The 23,157-nt window shown below is 42.1% G+C and overlaps 1 protein-coding gene across 1 annotated transcript in view; it reads right to left on the bottom strand.

Annotated features, from left to right (window-relative positions):
* Positions 1–2,297: 2,297 nt before the first annotated feature.
* ccdc85a (coiled-coil domain containing 85A) overlaps positions 2,298–23,157 on the bottom strand; it is a 23,718-nt gene continuing 2,858 nt past the window's right edge. Inside the window, exons 3-4 of the mRNA XM_035531285.1 lie at positions 4,009–4,066; positions 2,298–3,316 (exon numbers count right to left, since the gene is read on the bottom strand). Coding sequence (XP_035387178.1) covers positions 3,301–3,316; positions 4,009–4,066 — 74 coding nt within the window. The 3' untranslated portion in view covers positions 2,298–3,300. The remainder of the gene's footprint in view (positions 3,317–4,008; positions 4,067–23,157) is intronic.

Raw genomic sequence — 23,157 nt, forward strand, 5'->3', positions numbered from 1 at the left:
GAATTGAGAGGACATCCCTAAAAGACAAAGTGAAGCTTGTGAAATGCTAATGTGTGAGGTGAGGAGCTCCAACACAAGGGTTTGCTCATTAAATGGCTGCAGGTGAAACGATGTGCTTAAAGTAAAACTTCACCTGGTCCTCAATAAGGAAGGGCTCCTAAAGGGCTCCTCTGTAATCTGACAAGGGAAAGTAAAGTTGTTATAGCATCTGGTTCCTGCCCCTGACCAAGTCCTAATGCAATTCCACAATATTCATTATGCATTGATGTAGGCATCAGCATTAATCAAAGTCACCATAAAAGAATTATATAATATTTTCAGATAAATAACTGTAAGATGTTTTCACCTTATTCCATAGCAAATGTTTCTCGCAGTTTTGGATCACAGCCAGGCGGAATGCAAACACAGTATAGTGTATTCCTCCAGCTCAGCGTTTCCTACGTATTTGTCTTTGAGCAACGCTGCATTTTTAAGACTTTATTTTTCTTCCCTACCTGCATTCCCTCTGCCCCAAAACCTCCTCCTCAGGTCCAATACACATTTAGTGGGAAACATTATTCCATTGATTGTTGTTGAGGTGAATTGTGTAGTGTGTTTGCGTGGGAGGGAGAGATGGGGGGGGGGGGATAAGAGAGACAGAGGAAAAGAAGAAAGATATAGAGAGAAAGAAAGCGAGAGAGAGAGAGAGAGAGAGAGAGACAAGAAGATGGGTGGAGAGAACAACAGGAAGATATTTATAGTCCTCTAGGTTCCCCTTGGTCTGATGGTTGTGTTGATGGATTGGATGATTTTGGTGAGGCTGGCACACAGGCCAGCTCACAGCAGGACTGGAGTGGGTGCTGCAATGCAGTGGAAAAGAAAAATACAGACATTAGGACACTGTGCATGCCTGTCTGTCCATGGATGCTCACATATCTAGCTACTTGTTTGTGAGGTTGTGTGGTGTATTTGTGTGTGTGTGTGTGTGTGGGAGGGGTCTCTTTTGAAAATTACACATCTTAATCAGAGCACACATGCAGCTGCTCTGTGCCCCTTTCCTTCTGGCTGATATACTTACCACACACACACACACACACACACACACACACACACACACACACACGCACACACGCACGCGCGCACGCACGCACGCACGCACACACACACGCGCACGCGCACACACACGGACTTCAATGTGTGCATGTGAACAGTCACATACACAGAGCCTCACTCTCCCCTGCTCACACACAAACACACATGCAGACACTCCTTATTTCCTCTGGATAAACACCTGCCCCATACCCTGCTAACATGCCAGCCCTTCACATCCTTAATTCCGTCGCTGCATTCCAGTAATAGAAGGTGGCTGCTGTATACATAGTCAACCTCCCTCTCCTTCGTACCTATTTGAACGACCATACTTTGAATTAATACACAATATGGGCCCATTCTCAGCGGTTGTTGGCCAAACCACAACCAATACGTTTCCTCCCTTAATATCATATGTAACAGGCTGGCTGCTCCAGGGGGGAATTGATTGCTGCCTTGCACTAAGAGTAAGATGTATTAAGACACTACACTGCCATTGAGTCAGTAGGTGGGAAGCAGCTGCTGGGTTAGTTACTGTTCTGGACATGCACATGAGTTTCTACAGGCGTGACACTATACCTAATTATAATGACATTTAGTTTAGGGTATGGCATTCATATCGTCTAATATCGTGTCCTTTGCATAGAGGTAAATAGAGAAAAAAGAATGGATTTCCTTTCCTTAAAAACTAACAAAAGAATAAAATACATCGTCATTTTTCCATTCAGCAAATTATAACTACAACCTTTACATAAGAATTCTATATAATAATCAAGAGCCATGCCAGAAAAAAATGATTTACATAAAGAAGACACTTTTTATTATACATACAGTTATCTCAGTATAATAATCATATTTAATATATAATACCATTACGTCAAAAATAATAATTATAGTTATCATATTTAAAAAACTAAGCAGATAAACTACTCTTTACTTTTTAAAAACATAAAAGTTTTATATATTAGTATTGTTTCTGTCTCATATAATCTGTCAACAAAAATAAAAAAGATCACAGGTTAAAGAGGTTACAAAGTAGCTTTTACTGTATGTAATACTGAATTATACAGGAGGGTCAATGTTGGCGCACAGGGTTTGTGATCTATTCCTAATAAATAAAGGGCTACCAAAAATGGGTGTCTTACGCAAGTGCACAAATATGTGCTGACCACGTCTCTCAAATGATGCTGAAATACAGAGGGTGTGTGCAGGTCTGTGCATGTGTGTGCGTGTGTGTGCGTGTGTCTGTGTATGTCTGCATGTTTTTTCTAATGTCTATCAGGGCACAGGTTCACACAAACACCTGGGCAGAAGCAAGGCATGATGGTATTTGTAGTGTGGGAGGATTGGGAGACAGTGGTGTTTGGAGACTGTTAGTTAAGTCTTTAATATCGGCCCCTCCTGAATGGTCCGTTAGCACAGGCTGAGAGGTGAGGGTACATTTAAGGCTGGCTTTGTGCTTCCTAAAAGCATCAGATCAGACAGCACTTCATCTCCCACATGGTTCATCAGTAGTCTCTGGTTGATGACAGACCGGATCAATGCACTGGGGGTGCCATCCCATGTCCTAATGACAATTGGTGAGCATAGCCTGCTCAACTTATAAATACTGTATTTGTAACCTATAGTATGATCATAATTAACATAATTAGGACATTTAATGGTCATCACAAAGCTCTTAATGGAAGCAAGGCAGTGATTGCTATGACAATACTTTTCATTTTAATTTTCTGTGATGCACAGTATCTCCAATTAAACTTTATTAGTGAATCCAACTGGAAATAGTACTTTCTTGTCTGTGCTTGCTCATGTGTGATTGTAAGTGGCACCTGTAAACAAAAGTTGTGATAGCCTCTGTAATCTATTTCATACTTTTATAATTAAGCTTCATCTGCTTTTGTTTAAAGGAGGTAGGTCTATTTTGTTGGCAACACAGAAAGTATCCTTCACCTCCAATTACAGAATTCCATTTGGGGGTTTCCAACCTGCTCAATCCTGTGGAATCCCTCTACCAGGTTTCTGATCTGCAGGGCTCTAAAAGGGGAAATAGGAAACCTGAACCCAGCATGGGGTGGAGAAGACACAAGACACTGGCTGCTGCACAAGTTCCTTCAAATCTGCGTTCCCCTTCTCTCTTGGTTCCTCTCCTTTTCTTTCTTCCAGTGCAAAAGACAAAGAATCGGGCTCCTCCTGAGGCCAGGAAGCCTCCACCGGCTCCAATCAAAGCAACGGTCAGGAGGCATCAAAGCTGCAGAGTGAAATGAGTGGATTGTTTAGTATGGCAATAGGTTCAGGTGTTTTAGGCCTCTGTGCAAGGCCCTAAGTGTGTGTGTGTGTGTGTGTGTGTGTGTGTGTGTGTGTGTGTGTGTGTGTGTGTGTGTGTGTTTCTGCATAAAGAATGTGAGCTCAGCAATATCAAAAGGGATAACCTCTAATGTTTCCTTGTGGGCTAAATAATTCTATCTTCAAACTGGAATCAACAGTAAATATTAATGTAGCACAATGTAGTGATTAATGTAGTGAGATGAGAGCACAACCAATATTAATGTTCTCACATATTCACACACACACACACACACACACACACACTTTATCACTTTATCTCTATTTTCTTTCCTGATACACATATAAATGAGATCAAATACATCAGACCCATTCATGACATTTATAATTCATTAACCAATATAATTTAAATGATAATTATTTACATTTTAATAATAGTTTTTAATAATTTCCAATGTCTTGAATGCAATCAATGCTGAAATTCAGGACCTGACTCCAACCACTAAAGATATCTGGTTCATTTACAGTGGGACATGCAGTTCCGGACTATTGTGATAGAGCCTTTTCTGAACAACTAGGCTCTACACAAACTGATTGGTTTTATCATTGGTTAATTAATGGTCAGTGCCTTTCTTGGACAGAAGAGATTGGTCTTACCTGTCCCAAAGCTTCACACTTCTACAGGAGTTGGTGCAGCAGCCAGCAGATATCAGAGCTGTGGAGGAGGGCAACAGTCAGTACAACAGCATTGACGAATAGTAACTGTTCAGTGGCTAGGTAAACAACTACTTATCCCATTGTATCGCAGTGCATTACATCATAAATCTGACAGTGTAACACTGGCACCTTTGCATTATGCACAGGTTCATTTGCACAGTGTTTGTGGGTTGCAAGTTGCACTCTGCAGTATTCGACCAGAATGGAGGCTGTGGCATATGGCCTAACCTGGCAACATGCACAAAACGGACAGGGCTGCCATTCTGCCTCTGCTCCCATTGCACTCTTGCACGACATGCCTGACCCCAGGAGACCTCTCTCTCTCTCTCTCTCTCTCTCTCTCTCTCTCTCTCTCTCTCTTCTCTCCCCCTCCCTCTCTCTCTCAAAAGATACCACACCTCCCTCATATAGAAGTGAAAGTATAATGAGATAACTACCTTTTCCACTTTCTCACATTCTACACACACTACATTCTTATATGCACACACATATACACTCACAACATGGCTTTTATCTCTGTTCCCTCTATACAGTGCAGCTCCACTAGCTGGAGGTGTGACCCTGGTGTGTGTGGTGAGGAAAAGTGCCATCTGTTTGAATCAAGTGTCACTTCTGCACACACCACAGCCACACACTAGATATTGTAATAATAATAAATTAGATAGATAGATAGATAGATAGATAGATAGATAGATAGATAGATAGATAGATAGATAGATAGATAGATAGATAGATAGATAGATAGATAGATAGATAGATAGAGTACAACTCATAACACACGTACAAAATACAACAATACATACAGAGCGATCACGCTTCTTTTTTCTAAGAGGTACTACTGAGTCAAACCAAGATGTTTGTTCTTTTACAGATTCAGTTACTTTGCATAAAATAATTATTAATGATTAATGCATCTCAGTACCAAGTGATTCCAAGAAATGACAAATACACCACCCCTGTTTGAGCAAGAGCAGTCACACATTGATCACACACTACTCATCACACACCTCAGCCACTCACTGGATTATGTAATAATAAACTGATTAGATAGATAGATAGATAGATAGATAGATAGATAGATAGATAGATAGATAGATAGATAGATAGATAGATAGATAGATAGATAGATAGATAGATAGATAGATAGATAGATAGATAGATAGATAGATAGATAGATAGATAGATAGATAGATAGATAGATAGATAGATAGATAGAAATGGAAGGATTCAATATTAAATCAAAGGCAAAAAATTTAACATCTGTCCAAAACAGCATGTGTTACTACCAATAAACCATGTTTCAAGCTGTCACACAGCCGACCCCTGCTAACCATATACACATATACACTACAACTCCCCACTTCCTATGCATCGCTACTCAACATTTTCGTCACCGGACTATTTAATCCACCTGTTGCTCGCTGCCTTTCTCAATCACTCTTTGCGAAGTATTGCCGTTCTTCCAGTGTGTGCGTATACTGAGCGTTTACTTCATATTGCGGTTTTTCTCTTTGCTGACCAGTTTGTTTCGTTCCGTTTCATTGCCTTTGCCCGTTCCTGGTGGTTTTGTCTGCCTGTCTCTTATGCCTCTCTGTTTTGATCTGGACTGTCTTCATATTGGTACTACGGATGTTGTTTGGATTTGCCGTCTTGTATTCTCTGGCTCTGACCCTCTTTCTGTTACTTACTACGCCTGCGGATTACCCCGCTAAGAATAAAGCTTGTTGGGTCATGTCACACAAGCATCTTATTTCTAACCAAAAGCAGTCAAAACATAAGTACTTTGTTTCTGTATTAAATGGACAATTTCCCTGAATCATTTATGCAGTCTCTTGCTAGTCTATTTTGTATTGCACTGCAGAGTAGACACATTCATAATCAGTAATCCGTTTAACAGCATCTTTATGTGAAATCGATATCTTAATAAATAAAGCAACTAAAAGCCTATAAAATATGATAACTGACATTAGAACATTAGAAAATGTTTTATAGTTTTGTTTTAAGAGGTCTTTTCAAAGCTTTTATTCTGAGGCATTTCCAAAGTCAAAGCAGATATCATCAGCCTCTCCGGTTCTCTAGCCCACTGTGACAAATGCTACTTTCAGTTTTATGTAACAGTGTTTAATTAGGACTTCGATTTGCCTAATGCTAGCAAACACCCATTAGTTTCTTGAGAGCATGTCACTTAGTAACAATCCAACAGTAGCCTGCATGAGGTAATGGGCGGGTGAGGTAAACAGCTAGCAATAAATGAGGGTGCTTCAGTGACAGGCCTGATTGCCACAGGTACTACATTTGTCGTTAGTACTAATGAAGCAGCCCAGTTCTCACACTCACCCTTCCTTACACATGTATCCTTCCTTACACATTCACCCTTCCTTACACACTTATCCTTCCTTACACACTCACCCTTCCTTACACACTTATCCTTCCTCACACACTCACCCTTCCTTACACACTCACCCTTCCTTACACATGTATCCTTCCTTACACACTCACCCTTCCTTACACACTTATCCTTCCTTACACACTCACCCTTCCTTACACACTTATCCTTCCTCACACACTCACCCTTCCTTACACACTTATCCTTCCTCACACACTCACCCTTCCTTACACACTCACCCTTCCTTAGCTCCCTTACTTCACACCCACTGATGCACACACACACCTACGTATAAACCAGCATGCTCGATAGCTTCATTGTGCTCTGGGCGATGGTTTTCTTCAGGTCGTGAGCAGTTAGTATGTGAGATTGGCAGAGAACAGATGTGGTTCACCAAATGAGAAATGGAATGGACACCAGCATTCCTCATCAGTCGCCTTTGTGTGTGTGCATATGTCTATGTGGAGAGTCTTTCAGACTACCAGAAGCAAAGTCACTCTCTCTCATCCTTATTTCTTCATGCTCCCTCACTCTATTCTTCTCTCCCCACTCTCTCCAGACTCTCCAGGCTGCTTCTGATAACATCATGGATAGTACAGGGCTTCCCCACTGACCTTCACAAGGGCATCCGCTGGGCCTCTCATTAAACAAGCCCATAAGCTTCTCTCCACTGTGCCGAGCTGCCGGGTGTGCAAAATAATGAACACGCTTGTGAAGAGCAAAGCAGTGGAACGTAAACACAAATCAATATTTCTGACCCCATACATGGGGTCAGGTTCTCCTTCCTTCTAACATGCTATGCTAATGTTTGCTCCTTCTTTGCAGGTGAGACTGGGCATGTGGGCATGTATTTTCGTATGCAGAAAGATGAGTGGTGTACACTGCAAGTGGAGCCCAGTTCAGCTAGTGAGGCTCTGCTGATGTCTGAAAGGTATGGAGGGAAAGTGCCTCACTCTGTGGAGCCCTTGGCTTTTTTTAGTGTTTTAGTGGAAAGATGAAAATTTAAAAATGGGTGCAAAGAAAAGGGTGAAAGGCAGGCACTCTTTTAAAGACAAAACAATATAGCTTGTACATCAAAGAGTAAAACAACACATGCATGTGTACATAATCAGAAGGACATGACAGATTTCATTATGCAACATGGAACAGCGTGTTCTGTTGAGATCAGAGGGTAGTTTTAGGTAGAGAACAAAGACAGGATGATCAAATCTGTGTTATCTCACACACACACACACACACACACACACACACACACACACACACACACACACACACACACACACACACACTCCTGCATCCCTCCTATTCAAATTAAAAGCATTTAGGAGAAACAACAAAAAAAACCTTTACATAAACCAGTCTAGGGTGTTTCTCCACATATGAAATATTCATTGAAAAAAATATTGTGTTCGTTGTTTTTTCTGCTTTTTATTCGCAAGCGCAGAGTGCATACTAACTCCAGCAGTGATGGCAAAGTCCAAGGTGCAACAACAGGTCAGAACTGTGCATACATATTAATATGTTAAATATCGCCACCAAAAATAAAAAGGAAAGCTTGGCTTCAAAGTGAAATACTAATGAGGGGAGGGGAAGCAGCTGTTGCCCTACTTTAGAGGCGCTGGCCCTGGAAGGACACCCTGATCGCTACCTGCTGAGCACGTTGCTAACCTTTTCGAGAAACAACTGGAAGACAGCGGGCCTCTGCCCTTGGACTTCCCCTAAGTCTGTGTCTGCCAAAGTCCTCCTAAGACCCTCCTATTATGCCAAAAATGCATCACTCAGTCAGTTTTCCTCTAAATATTTGTTAACTTCCTTCAAGAAATTAAGATATTTTGAAGAGTATTTTATTTTTATTTTAATATTCCAACAGCCAGTTTTCTGTATTTTTGCTCTGCAATAGTGCAACACAACTCACAGTGGCAAGTCACATCATGAAAGCTGATGCAGCTATGAGAATAAACGTAATTCAGAATTTCTGTAAAGGTTCATTTTGCCCTTATGATAAATATATATATATATATATATATTTATATATATATATATATATATATATATATATATATATATATATATATATATATATATATATATATAATGATAATGTTCACGTTTAAGACACTGATCCACGGCACACTCTGATTATAGATTTTTACTTGAACTAACCCAGAAACAAAATACTAAGAGGAATGGTGCATGTTTTAAGATGCGATGAGGGTATCATTGGTCACAGGAAGTCCTAAAAACAGAATGATAAACCACACAAGCAGGCCGAGCTAGCTGCATGGTGTCCCACTGACTCAGCTTCCACAGCCAGGCAGCAACCACAGTCTGTCGCTCCCTAACACATGAGCATCTGGGCTAAACCACAATTTCCCCAAACTGGTCTGTCTGATAATGTGCCAGTGAAGGGTGTTCATGGTAGAAAAGCTATTAACAAAGTAAATAAGTACCAGTCCCAGCACAAAGAGGACCATCATGCAGAAAACAGAAGTCCAGACCAGTCCTGAACCACACAAACATCGCCCCGTACATTGCAGTCATTTCAGTAACTGTTCAAATTACATGGCTACTCGAACAGAAGTGAAGGCCACTTAACAGCAGTGGCTGAGGGCTCTTGTAAGCAGAAAATTGACTCTCGAGGACTCTGTGCTTATCCGAGCTGCTAAGAAAAGCTTAGTGACAAATGTGTTCATCAATATGGAACGGCACTACACTCTAAAGATGAATGTGGTGTGTGTGTGTGTGTGTGTGTGTTTGTGATGTACTTTGTTGAGGGAATATACATGTGATCAAGTGGACTTACAGAAAAAGAGAAAGATAAAGAATGTGAGGGAGCTGTAGGAGGCCCACCTTGGGTGGTCTGACCAGCTTAACCCACACCTTTTAACTGACATCTATAACGTCCTCAGGTTGCATATCTGATATCATACTCTTTTTATTATGTCTGTGTCTTTTTACACATGAATCTAACAAACACATAAATAACCAATACACACATCATCAATATAGCCATCCGGCAGAAACGGAACCACAAGAACAGGAAAAAGTCGACTCTTACAGTCAACCACTCTTGTGGGGTGTGTGTTTCTCGTTTGTCTAATTACTGTGACTACACTCTAATTTCTTCAGAATTCTGTATCTGTAACTGCCCTTTTTGAACTGAAAAATGTGTCAGGTGTGTTACTTTTCTATTTCATTCATATATCGTTTTACTTATGCATTACACTTTATTTGTGTTAATAATTAATCTGTGTATTATGCATTATTAAGTATTCTGAAAGGTTTGTTCCAGTTCCTTTGTTGCAGCCTTTGCAAGGGAGTTCACTTGGTATAGGAGGCCTGACCTTCACTGCACCGGAACAGAGACAACGCAAGGATTGATAGCCCCTGAAGGAAACAGCAACCCACCTGTTTGTGACTGGGGAGAAATGTAAATGGGCTATCTTAAGTCTCTTTTTGTGGTCAATTGGTTAAGTCTTCTTTGTCCCTGAAAACCAATGAAAGGTGACACCCATGTTATGGATTTTACATTTTAAGTACAAAATGCCTTGTTTGGAGATAGTTAATGCTGTTTGGAGATAGTTAATGCTGAATAAATGTATGCTCCCTAGCCTGACCTCACTAAGACTGTGTGTTTCTTGATCAAGGCTAAAGAGCAGTAAAATCCACCACATTTGGCGTAATTGGCAGGATACCAACATCCTGGTGAGGAACTGGTGAGGACCTCCAGGACCCAAAGCAAATTCCATATCAAAAGGGGGCCCCCCATGAGTCTGCATTGAGTGTGATTACTTGTCTTAGCAAGCCATTCGCCTGCAGCCCTAGGAGGGACTTCTGGCCTGGAAGTCGGTATCATTTGTGAGTAAGGTTTTGTTTATTGTTTTTTTGTTTATTAAAGGGGAGAGTGACCAGTCTTTTCTTTGATCAATTAACCAGTGTTGGTTACAGTCCCACTTAGAGGGTGTGGGTTAGATTTCTGGCATAAATAAGTGAAGTAACCAAGATGGGTTAGAGTCCCACTTAAAGAACGCAGGAACGGGTCCTGGCATAAATAAGTGAAAAGAATATCCATAAAGAAATTGAAAAAAAGGGGGGCTGTTTTCATTATCAGTTCCATTATTATAACACAAAAAGGCAACAGTTTTGATAAATTGAATTATTTCAGTCTGCATGTACTAATCCTTGTTTGTGAGTATGGGGAATTCACAAAGAGATCTTCTTTGGAACTTGGCCAGTATGGAAGAATTTAGATGAGAAACAGATTAAATCACAGAGTCAAATAACTAGTGGGAAATTTCTTAACAGGGCATTTGAAGTACAAAATGTGAGAATGTAGGGAGAAAATGGGAGAAGAAAATGGTTCTAGGTTAGGAAAAAGATTGCTCGGGGTTTAGAAAGTGGGAAATGGAGGCTGAAAGAAGACAGAAAGCCATAAGAGAGCGGTAAACGTCACATTAAAGTTCAGCAGATGGTTATGTCTAAATATGAAGATGAGAACACTGCTATGATGATGGTGCATACTTCCCCTGCACCTCCTCCATATGCAAGAACCTGCCCCAGTTCCACCATCCCCTTGGTCTGTGCCTGTGCTCAAGACATCAAAACTGCAAAAACCTGCACCACCAGTTATGACAATGAAGAAGCTGAGCCCGCTGAGAAACTGAGTGGAAAAGAGAGGGATGATCACCAGGTCTCAGACCCAAACACCCCTTAATTCTATTTCTTGTCTTTCTGGAACCCGAGAGTCGGAGAGGGTGAGGGGGCACTTACATATCTCTATCGCCCATCTTTAACAACTTGGTTAATGCAAATAAAACCATCACAAAACTGGCTAACCTGGACTGTAGGTATAAGACCATGCATCGAGAATGGAGCCTGATTATGTCTAAACTGTGTGGATTAAAATAGGCTGAGATTAAATGCATATAGAATGGCAGAATTCAAAGAATAGCTGGTAGACCCTATGACGGGATAGCCTCATGGGTCGTTTGAGAGCAGTTTCCCCGGTCACCACACACTGGGGAAAGGTCAGTGCCATACAACAAAGATGTAATGAGCCTGTTGACGAATTTGTGGACAGGCTGTGGCAAGTGGTCTTTGACCGCGGCGGTGTGGAAGACCACACAGCACAAAACAACTACATCAAAATATGGCTCGCTGCAGGACTTTTATCACCAAATGCTAAAACACGCCAAAGCTTCTTGCATTGGGTGGGAGGACAAACCATCTAGTGAACTTATTGCACATGCTAAGCATGCAGAAAAGCAGCTGGGAGAGAAGGAGGAGAAGACTCAGCAAAAGCGCCACTGCGCACAGCTCTCTTTCTATCAAGGAGGCCACTGCAAAATCGAAGGGGCAAAGGAGGTCAGGGCGGATGAGGAGGACAAGGCCAAGAGGTGGAATAGGTCACTTAGGTCACTGGGCTAGAAACTGTCCAGGGCTCGCACAGGGGGACTACACATCACATCAGCAGCCTTCATTCCTTGTTAGTTACCTGAGAAACAATCAGGAAAAGCATACGGCTGGACAGAAGGAAAGGCAATGTGTTAAACTTTCCTTAGACTTAGTTTCAAATATGTGTTGAGCTGGTTGCCTTGGGGAAGAGGGAATCATTTTTGGATGATACTAAAGCAGTATTTTCCACTATTATGCATTCATGCTTACCTAACATCAAATGTCTTTTGATTCCTTTCTCACAGTTGTGGGATACAAAAACTTTCAACCTAAGTTTCGATTTCAAAAACATTTTCGATTAACTTTCTGGGCTGAGATTTACTAGGTTGTTTTCATATCACTCTCAAAATGTCTGAAGCTGGATTGAATGCTCAGTCTGCTCCAACTGGTGTTTATCTAGAAGTGGTGAGTGCCTTTCATGATTATATCAACTCATGGGACATTGCATTCATGTGTTTACAGCATGGTTTATATGGATCCATATTTTTTAAGCTCAGGACGTGAGTTTTTGCATTGTACTTCTTTCTTTTCCCCATGTCAGACAGATGTTCAATTTGATAACCCTTTCCTGGACTAGACCCTGAATCTATTGTGTCTTCTGACATTTATTATGAGTCTTCTTACAGTGCAGTTAAGGGGTCACTTACTGAAGAGCAGCTAGATTTATTTGGGTTTGCAGGTTCCTGTCCACATTTCAGTTGCTAATATAGGTGGTGATGAGAGTGTCTAGCGTGACTGACTGGGTACAGTGTGAAAGCAAACATTTTAGTGCTGCTACAGGAAGCTGGTGATTCCCTTGTTTAGAGTAACTGGTGTGTGCTGCAGTTACCATGCTGAAAATTAATTTGCATCAGTTTAGACTAGAGTCTGATATAGATGTAAAAACACATCCTCTCTTATCATCTGTCCATCACTGTTTGTTGGTGTCGGTTTGATTTTGGTTTCATTTTGAATGAAAAACCCCTAGTTCCAAATACATCAACTATTTTATCTGGGATCCCACCAAATGTTTTTCTGTAGTTGATTTGACCAACACATTGCATACCAGTCTACCTCGATTTACAATACTGCTTTGCATTTGCCTTCAGAGGTAAACAATACACATGGACTGTTATACAACAAAGATATATAGACTCTCCCTGTTGGTATTCTGTTGAGTCGTAATTTAGGAAGCTTTGTTCCTCATTGTGGTAGCACCGTAATTCTTTACATGGATGATATATTGATTGCTTCAGACTCCCTGGAGGCACGTGAAACAGACACATTGGCTCTGCTCTGCTTCCTTGCTGAAAATGGCCATAAGTGTTCACCTGAAAAGTTGCAACTTTGCCAAAGTTCTGTTAAATATCTAGGCCACATTATTTCAGAACAAGGTCACTCTATTGATCAGTATGGATTTCCTCTGTTTTGCCCATGCCTAAACCTGTTATAAAACACAAGACATGACTCTATTAGGTGTATTAGGTTACTGTCATGCATGGATCATAGATTATGCTGAGATCTCACAATCCATTTCTGACATGAATGACCACATGACGTGACATGTACCCCTGAGGCTGATGCAGCCTTCATATGTCTAAAAACTGCCTTGTTATCTGCCCTATGTTTAGGTAATCTGGATTACACAAAACCAGTTTGTTTATATGTTACTGAATCCAACAGCTACATGTATGCTGTTTTGATGCAATCTCTTTGTGAGAAACAACGTCCGGTTGCATACTATTCCAGACGATTAGACCTTGTCATGAGAGGTCACCCGTATTCGCCCCCTCTGCACAGCTACAAAGGCTGTTCTAATCTGCTCAGATTTAGTTGCTATGCACCCATTAGTTGCTTATGTGCCACATGAGGTGTACTCTTTACTGACCTCCGCACAAACCACCCATTTAACCAATGCTAGATTGCTGTCATTGCAAAACGTATTTGCTCATGTTAAATTGCACCCTGTAATAGTTTAAATTCTGCAACTCTGTTACCTAATGAGACTGTAGGCATGCCACATGACTGTTTTATTGTGCTGGACACAATTACAAAACCCAGACCTGACCTGAATGACATAGCTGACCTAAATTCTAACTGCATTTTCTTTGCTGATGGCTTATCTCTGAGGCTGCTGAACATTTTGCTTTCACCAGAGCATGTATTTTGGCTGAGGTCCAATCTCTCACTGTATACACAGACAATGATTATGCATTCTCAATAGCACACACTACTGGTACTATCTGGCATGAACATGTGTTCTTAACTTCTGGATTGTCTATTGCCCATGCTCAACTGGTATCTGATCCCTGCCCTGCCTCCTGCAACATTGTCAAGGGGGCAGGACAACCCATCCCCCACATCTAGCAGTGCTAACACTGTTTCATAAATTGATGTTTGGCTTCACCTGGAAATATCTACTCAGTATCCTAAGGAACAGTACTTACCATAGGTGCACAAAAGTAGAAGCAACCAAATTACTGTGTAAGAGTATTATTGAGTGTGTGGACTTTGGTGTGCAGTTTAACAAGGGATAAGTATAAATTCTAACAGATAATATAAAGATGTAGTTTGGCACAATTAATGTAATTGTACTAATCTGGCTTGCATTTGTTCTGGTCCTGACCAATTCAGTGGCCGGAGAGAGGAGATTTATGACTCTTGCAGCCCAAGACCTCAATTTTAAGTGCTTTATCCTTAACCATAAGTATAAATATCACCCATAATTCCATGTATGCAAATGGTTGTTGGATATGACACACTGTCACCAGAGTGGCAAACCATGTTCCTATAACCTACAACATAGTGCAAGATACAACGAACACATCTGTATGTAGTATTCCACAGATAGTGTATAGCATCATCATTCTAGAAGAAAAAATGAGTAGGAGGAACATTACTGGGTTTGAGTCCACAACTGGACACCCCCCCCCCCCCCCCAAGAGCCGGAGAAAGTCCTTGATGCTGCAAAAAAATTATACCGATGGATTTACGGTAGCCCTGAAAGTGGAAGACACCTGTGTCTTCTCTCACAACACATCTGGCCCTATTCTAGGTTGGTGTTCATGTTCCCAATACATCAATGTCAGCTGTGGTACAGAGTATACGTCTGAATGTGGTTGGTTCCCTAACTGTGCATATAGACGAGTTGGACGCCAGATATGTGTCCCATGAATCACTTATACTCCACCCCTGAAGCATCATGGATTTGTAGTGATGGAGCGCTCTCAAGCTTCCCTGTTCTCTGATGTGGCTATCCTGCACTAGTTATACCAGGAGTGGAAATATTTGATTGTAATCCCTGAAAGGACATATGTCCTTGAGGAATACATTCTGTAGAAAAAGACATTCTGGGCTTACACCAGAAGATAAGTCCACATGGCAAGGTTATGTTTTAGCTGACCCATGGTCTTCAATGGACACAACAGCAGGGTGGGGTCTATTTCCTTTTGGTGGTGTTGTAGCAGCTCTTCAGAAGATTATTTTTCTTGCCTGTGCCTTACAGAGGAGCACTATTACAGAACCGCATAGTTTCAGATATCTTTACTGACAAGGAAGGAAGTATCTGTAAAATGTTAATACCAGCCATTGTTTTCACATTCCTAAACATAGTCATAGCATCACTGATTTGGTCAAACATATGAGAAATATTGTGCTTAACCCAACAATGGATTTACATTTACAGCATTTAAATGGATGAATGGGACCCCTTCAGTTGGCTATACTATCTTTTTGTAAGGTATTATTCTTATCTATTTACTGTGTTTCTGGGTTGAACAAGGCTAAAGAATATTAATATCCACCACACATTCCATAGGCTCCAGTGAGAACACAGGGTGGGGTCTAATAGTCTAAGTTTATGCTTAAGGGACTTCATAAACAAATGTAGATGGCTCCCTGTATTCTCCCTCACTCCACAGTGACAACTGCTCCGCTCCCAGTTCGATTTCTCTATTACCACTCTCATCTGCATGGAAATTTCATTCATTTTAACGGGCTTCCCAATTACCTGCTGCCCAGATTTCTCTCTGCCAACTACCTCTTTCTTCATCTCACTGTGTGGAAAGAGCGAAGGAGGAGGGAGAGCTGGGTGCTGACTCTTCCGCCCAGCCGAGCTACGTACGGCAGCCAGACAGATCAGGACCTTTCACTACGCTGTGCTGAAGCTCAGTCACACACCGCCGCTGAATTTAATAGCAACGTTTGTGCTTCCATATGCATCCGTGACTGCGCTCTGGCGATGAATTCTACACCGGTCTTTGTTCTCTGAAATTCAGGGAAAAATATAGTGACACACTTCACTGTGGCACTGTGGAGGCAGGAGCAAAGAAAGAACTGTTTTTATTCACTGCACACGCTCAGGTGTGAGTCCCATACTGTGGCCTTGTAGATGCCCGAGTGTGGGTGAGCTAGAGCAGCAACTGAGCAAATGAAAAACCTTCAGTTTCCACTTTCCCTGCAGAGGCACCGTGCTTGCATCAGGCTTTTTTATGTGCTAAAATACCCCGTGCAACTCCTCAAAATGATGCAGGAGAATGTACCCTTACCCTGTACCTGCACTCACTCTTTATCTTAGATGTGCAGTTTGTAATTGTATAATTGTATCACACTGGTCAAATTTGGGATTGCAGCACCACTGTTGAGCAGATACTATTTGGATTGCAGAACATTCTCAACACTGCATGCAGACATGGTAGTGGCACGACTGTGGGCGCCGAGCTGGGAGATGGTTTTCAGTGTTGTTGGGGTTCTTATGTGTGTCAGCATCACTGATGTCATGGTGTGGCATTCTCCCCCGAGAGTGCAGTCCAAAAATATCAATTCAGCACTGGCCCTGCAGTCCGAATCTTACCACTGACGAAGGCCTTAAGGATGACTTCTACCACCTGTACATGCATAGCACAGATAGTAGATGTAATTACCTCTTGGCCTCAAGTCCAAAATCTACTCTTGAGTTTTGTAATCACTGGTAGTTGTTATATAATGGAACATGTACATGTATTCAAATCACAGATTTCCCATGCTGTCTTTACACAGGAGTCAGTTCAATTTGGTATCTGGAGTTTTTCTGTGTTCAATCATAACCTCGTGTAATAGTGCTAAATATCCAACATTAGCCTAAGGTAGTGAAGTCATTTTGCTACATTAACTAAATGAGTTCAAGTCATTCACTTGCATTACATAAAGGTTTTCTGGGCATATTGCTCCATTAACTAAAGATGACTTAGGTATTTCGCTACTCGGATATGTGATATATGTGCATATGGTACATTAACCTGGGCCAGGATTTATAATGAAGAATTTCATTAAGATGACAAAAGCCAACCATGCCCCCATCAATTAACCATGCATATCTCTTCCTTATACGTTCTTCGTAGCATGCATATGCACGGAGACAGTGTTCATTATGTGTAGCGCACAGTACAGCATTGCCCTATGCACTGCAGATGCTGCCCCTCTTTCAGTGTGCAGAGCATTAGCAGTAGCACATTCATTCGCTGCGCACACAGTGGGAATAAAACGCAGCGCGCAAAGCTCTCCGGGTGATACATGAGCAGCCACTTGCTTTTTCTGCCTATGCTCGGAAATGTGAGCCTTACCATCTGAACCAGGAGCAAAAGTGCAGCACTTTCACCCTTGGAAAAAGATCTCTCGTCTCTTCCTGTGCCCTTCTCTCTCTGCTGTCTGATTGCACTCTTTTTTTCAGATGGTACAAGATCAATTTGTTGATGTCCACATCAGGCGTCGCTGTACCAACAACTTGAAATCACACAGCCGCACTCCCGTCCTACACAGCAGGACCTCACCGCCCTCAGAAATGCCCGTCAACGGATAATGACAGCAGTGTAGGACTGCCAGAGACATATAAGGCGGAGATAATGAGACTGAATGCAAAGGAAGGCATAGTCACGTAGAATAGGTGCTCGCTAAGAGGCATGAATGTATGAAGGTGTCCGATTATTATTTTTCCCTGCGTGCGCCATTTTCCGCAGGCTGTCACTAATGCACCAGTGGATCATTTTTCAGCCTTTTTGGAACCTTGTGAGCAGGTCAGACTGTGATCCTGCCAGCCTACACTGTTTTCAGCTTTAGGCCTAATATGGAGAATGATTTAACCTGGACCCTGTGGCGCTGGCCAAAGTAAGAGAATGGAACAAAAGATTAGATAAGAGCCCTGTTGCTGGTTTGACTGCTGCCCACCCCCACACTGCCTCTCTCCAGGTGAGCGATCAATGGCTGCCCCCTTACGCCCACAGCAGTTGAGGACCCTGGATAAAGAGCTGATCGGCCCTGGTCCTCTTCTCTGGTCATCCGCGAGCCCTGCCAGTGGCCCTCTCAAAACAAGCACTTAATATCTCAGGATGGTCGGTACTAGAGGCCAGACTAGAGTGATCTCTTGTCTGTCTGAAACCCAAGCCTTCCAATGACACACTGGGATGTCTTCCAGAGACAGTGAGAGATGTATCTTAGGGGAAGTAAATGAAATGGATAACATGGCTCATTTTCACTGTGTTTAATTAGACATTTTAGACATTATCTGAACAATGTGCGTAAGAGTTGACAATACTGGCTATTATACAAGAATGTAACTCACATAAGACCACTAACATAGGCCTGTGTCAAGAGCTGACACAAGATGCTTAACCAGACAACCTAGGAAGTGATGATAATTAAATATTTTATATAGTCCACGTACTGACTCATTGAGTACATTTAAGAAGCTGTAGATTTTAAACATTACCTAAAAACAATATTTTTTTGCCCATTTATGCCTCTTGTAACAGGGAATGATACTTTGAGGCATTACGGAAATGTATCTTAGAAAAAAGGGTAAAGCCACCTACACATTCGCATACACACATAAGGGCCATTGGAAAAAGCAAGAGCTGGTAAGATGGATTCAGCAGTTAGTTGCGGAAGACGTGGCTCAGGTTTAAGCCCAACTGAATCTCATACCCTTTGCTTACACATTTGTGAAAAGAACAATGATAAGAAATGGATTACATGTACTTCCTAAATATTTCTTACAAGCATGGAACCTACAGTAGTATTCAATACACCTTTCTCTTGTGATGAGGCAAGAAGGCCCTGAACCACTTGCTGACTCCTGAGGTTAGAAATGATTGAAAAATGCTATAGCCTTCAATCTGACACAGTATATTCATCCAGTCATCCTTGGAGTTTGTTTTATAAGACTCATTTTCTACACTGCATGCAGGCACTGATGCAGACATTCTAACAGTCAGCAGGAATATTTATAGCTTATGCACAATGGTGTCAACAAACATGAATCACTGGGAGGGGGTTATGCTTTCAATTTTGGCAAACAAATTATTTATGCCAATTTGAGATCAGTCAAAGGACTGGGCAACAAAGGCCGAGTTGGCTGAAGACAGTCCCAGAGAGGAGCTTCTGAGAACTGCTCCATAACTGTTAAATTGGCCCGGAACCCAGCAGGGCCTTCTTCTCAGAACTGGAATTCAGAGTCAGAATTAAAGCAGCTAAAGTGAAAACAGCAAAAAGCTGCCAGATCTCATGAGAAATGAAAGGGAGAAATTTAATTAAATCCTGGTTAAATGTTAAGGCAAGCACCCAGAACCCAACCCTCCCCCTGTAGCTTAGAGAGAGGCCCAGCCTCCAAATGAAATTACTGCAAATCACTCCAAGAGTGTACTGTCACATCAGACGTGGGCTGTGCCGAAAGCTCACAAAGCATGAAGCGTAAACAGTGAGCAGAGCTTGTCCTGTGTCACATTACCAATGCAAATGCAGCCCATCTATGGCATTATTCATTATTTATGCAAGGCATAGATGCACCAGTTTGAGCTTCTCCAGCAGAAGGCCCAGGAGAGCATATGCAGAGGCTCCAGTGATGCAGGCCCTTGGGACAGCCCTGGGTTACAGAGCTATATTTAGGGTAAAGCTGCTCAAGATCACAGGCAGTGTCCTTGGTGAAAGAGAGGGAGCGATCCAGCCTGGCTGCTGGCTCTCCCTCTGGCTCCCAGGCCAGTGAGGAGGGGACTGAGCCGGGAGATGATCAGTCGCACCACTGTACTGGAGAACACTCCGACTGAGAGAGGCCACAGTGACGCAACTCTGCCTGGATGGCAGAACCATTGGGAGTCATTATATCACAGATTCTTGCAGCAGCGGCAATTTTCAAACAGCAAGTTTTATAAGCTCAAAATTGCCTGCAAAATCATTCTTTTATCACTGGTTTCATTTATTATAATCATTGATTTTCCTTAATCTTTTGGTCAAGTTTCACACAAAAAAATACCCAGGAGGCCTCAGCATCACCTTTCCGAGGATAAACCATGCATCTACGGTCATCTTAAATTCTGAAGCAATAAAAAGTAAGTCACGACAGGTATGTTCTTCACTCTCAGGCTGTTTGTGCACAATATGTACTAGCAATGGAATAAAGAGTATTTGCAATGCTGGCAGTGGTTGGTGGCCTCATATTAGCAAACAGATAAATATGCATCAGAAATGATGTTACTACCACTAAATTATTGCCCATTGGGCTATTTTAGTTGTGATGCATGCTGACATCACTGCATTAATTACCACAAAACTGAGCTTGATGCTCCAGACCAAGAAGCCAAATGAAAAATGAGACACAGCCTAGGGAGTCAACAAAAAAAATCTGTCTGTCCAAACCCTCTTATGGGATAATCCAGACTAGCTGTGCATGCACAACATGGACACACTGTAATTCCCTGCTCGGATTATTGGTACAGGATTTTAGCCGACATGACATGTGAAAGCAAAAGAGGGGTGGGGTTACTCTAGTTTGATGAAAATCCATTAGACCAAAATTGCACAGCATGCATACGAAGAAATGGCTGTTGCAGATTGTTATTATGAGAAGTGGAGCCTGCTCAGAAACTGTTTAAGCCTGACTGATTGGACACGCAGGGGAACATGGGTCTCTACAAAGGCACCTCTGAGGGATCTTAGGACTACAGAGCTGAGAGAGCCCCAAGATGAGATGGCAGTTGGGATTTCTGACTCTCTACTGTGTCTTTGTGGAACAGTTTAATAGGATAGGCAATTTATAAAGCAGACGATTTTAGAAAAAGGTCAGAAATTTGGATGAGAGACAGAGACAATGGAGAAAAAGGAAAAGAGAGAGAGAGAGAGAGAGAGAGAGAGAGAGAGAGAGAGAATGATAGCTCTATATCAGCAGCTTTTCTGTGGTTTCCCAAATTGTTAGCTTGTGGTGTCCGAGAGGTAAATCCACAGCAATGAAGGAGATTTAACTCAGAAGCGACCATCTGCTGCACAATCCTCCATACACTGAACAAGCTCTGCCTGGAAACACAGAGTGCATCACCCTCATCATCACTACGCACCATCACCTGCGCTGCTACTTTCACCATGTCACTGCAGCACATCCGGCTAAGTGAACTCAGGTGTTAATGAACTGCCGTTATTTGCTGCTTAAAAGCAGCGTAAGGCAAACAGCACTGCTTCAGGAGGTATCCCATAGCCTTGGCGAGCTACAAGTCAGCACTTTCTCCCTTCAGGAAATCATTAGTAGCCTGCAGCTAGTGAGAATACCTGCCACACACCAAGAGAAATGGCTGATATCTTTTTTCTTTGTTGCACGCTCACTCATTATCACGTTAACAAAGGCAATTCGAGAACCAGGTATTGAAATGTCTCCAATGGGGAAGATGATTTATATCTTAATGTGTCAGTTTATATCTTATTTTGTCAGCAATGTGAAAACAGCCTCTTATGTTCCATGACATGCAGATAAACATTTCATCCATAATGTTTCATTCTACATGTAGACATTAATTGCTCGGACAATGTTTTAATGATTTTTTTAGATTGTAATAATATTTCAATGACTTCCGCTGATTTTAAGTTTTGTCAGTATTGCCCATATGGAATCATATATTAACTATTCACTTATGATGTCACTTATGACATTTATTAATTATTCACTTATGGCAATGACAAACTAATACCAAAACCTGTCAACAAGTATTCCACAAGAGCGGCAAGAGCCAAATTCGCTCAGCTCCTAAATGCAGACCTCAAAAATGCCAAATTGCTTCTTATAACAGTGATGAGAAAGTCAGAGGACCCTGCTCTATTGTTCCCCCATTTCTGTACATGTATTTACCCATGTTTATGGCAGTTCCACTATGTTACTATATGCAGCTTTGTACAGATATGTGAAAACTCTTCTAGCCAAACTCTAAGCATACTGGAGCAGAATGCTGTGTGTGTATAGATGTGTGTGTGTGTGTGTGTGTGTGTGTGTGTGTGTGTGTGTGTGTGGTGTGTGTGTGGTGTGGTGTGTGTGTGTGTGTGTGTGGTGTGTGTGTGGTGTGTGGTGTGTGTGGTGTGTGTGTGTGTGTGTGTGTGTGGTGTGTGTGTGTGTGGGTGTGTGTGTGCGTGTGTGTGTGTGTGGTGTGTGTGTGTGTGTGTGTGTGGTGTGTGTGTGTGTGTGTTGTGTGTGTGGTGTGTGTGTGTGTGGTGTGTGTGTGTGGTGTGTGTGTGTGGTGTGTGTGTGTGGTGTGTGTGTGTGTGTGTGTGTGTGTGTGTGTGTGCGTGCGTTTGCATACAACCGAGCATGCACGCGTGCATAAGTATTCTGAGTGCACTGAGTGTCAGCTTGTAATATTCATTATGAACTACAGCCTCTAGGAGTTCAAAGTGTCAGAGGGAAATAAAGCAGGGAGAGGAGAGCAGAGCAATGACTCTGTTTCTTACCACTGCAGTTGCTGCAGTGCTACTGCAGCTGCAGTCCTCAGTTTGCCACTCCACTCACCTGGAAGCACATAGCAACAACAGTGGTGTCCACTCCTGGTCCTGCTAGGTTGCATTGTCTTCCGGCTTTGGTTGGGCCTCTGAGCTTTATGCTGTGTGAGTAGTTACAGTTCCCCCAGTTGGATTCCAGTGTGTAAATGGCTTGCGAGGCATGAAAGCACAAGCTGATTGACAAGTAGCAGCTAAAGCCAGCCGAATTCATGGCCCTGGAGAACCAAGACTGGACACCACCGACCTTTACCCAAGATCCCCGAGACACTAACAGCCCTTTTCTACCTCCTCAAAGCTGCGTCTGAGCTGAGCAAAGGAAAACTTAGCTAAACGCAGGTGGCTTACTGAATGGGATGGTTTAGTGCCTGGTTATAGGTCAGCACTATATATATGTATATATTTTTTATTTATTTATTATTTTTGACACTGATGCCCCCATGGTGACAGTTGACCATCCCTCTGCATATGATATACTGAAATGGACCTCC

This window comes from Electrophorus electricus, chromosome 11 (assembly GCF_013358815.1).
Source record: "Electrophorus electricus isolate fEleEle1 chromosome 11, fEleEle1.pri, whole genome shotgun sequence".
Taxonomy (NCBI): domain Eukaryota; kingdom Metazoa; phylum Chordata; class Actinopteri; order Gymnotiformes; family Gymnotidae; genus Electrophorus; species Electrophorus electricus.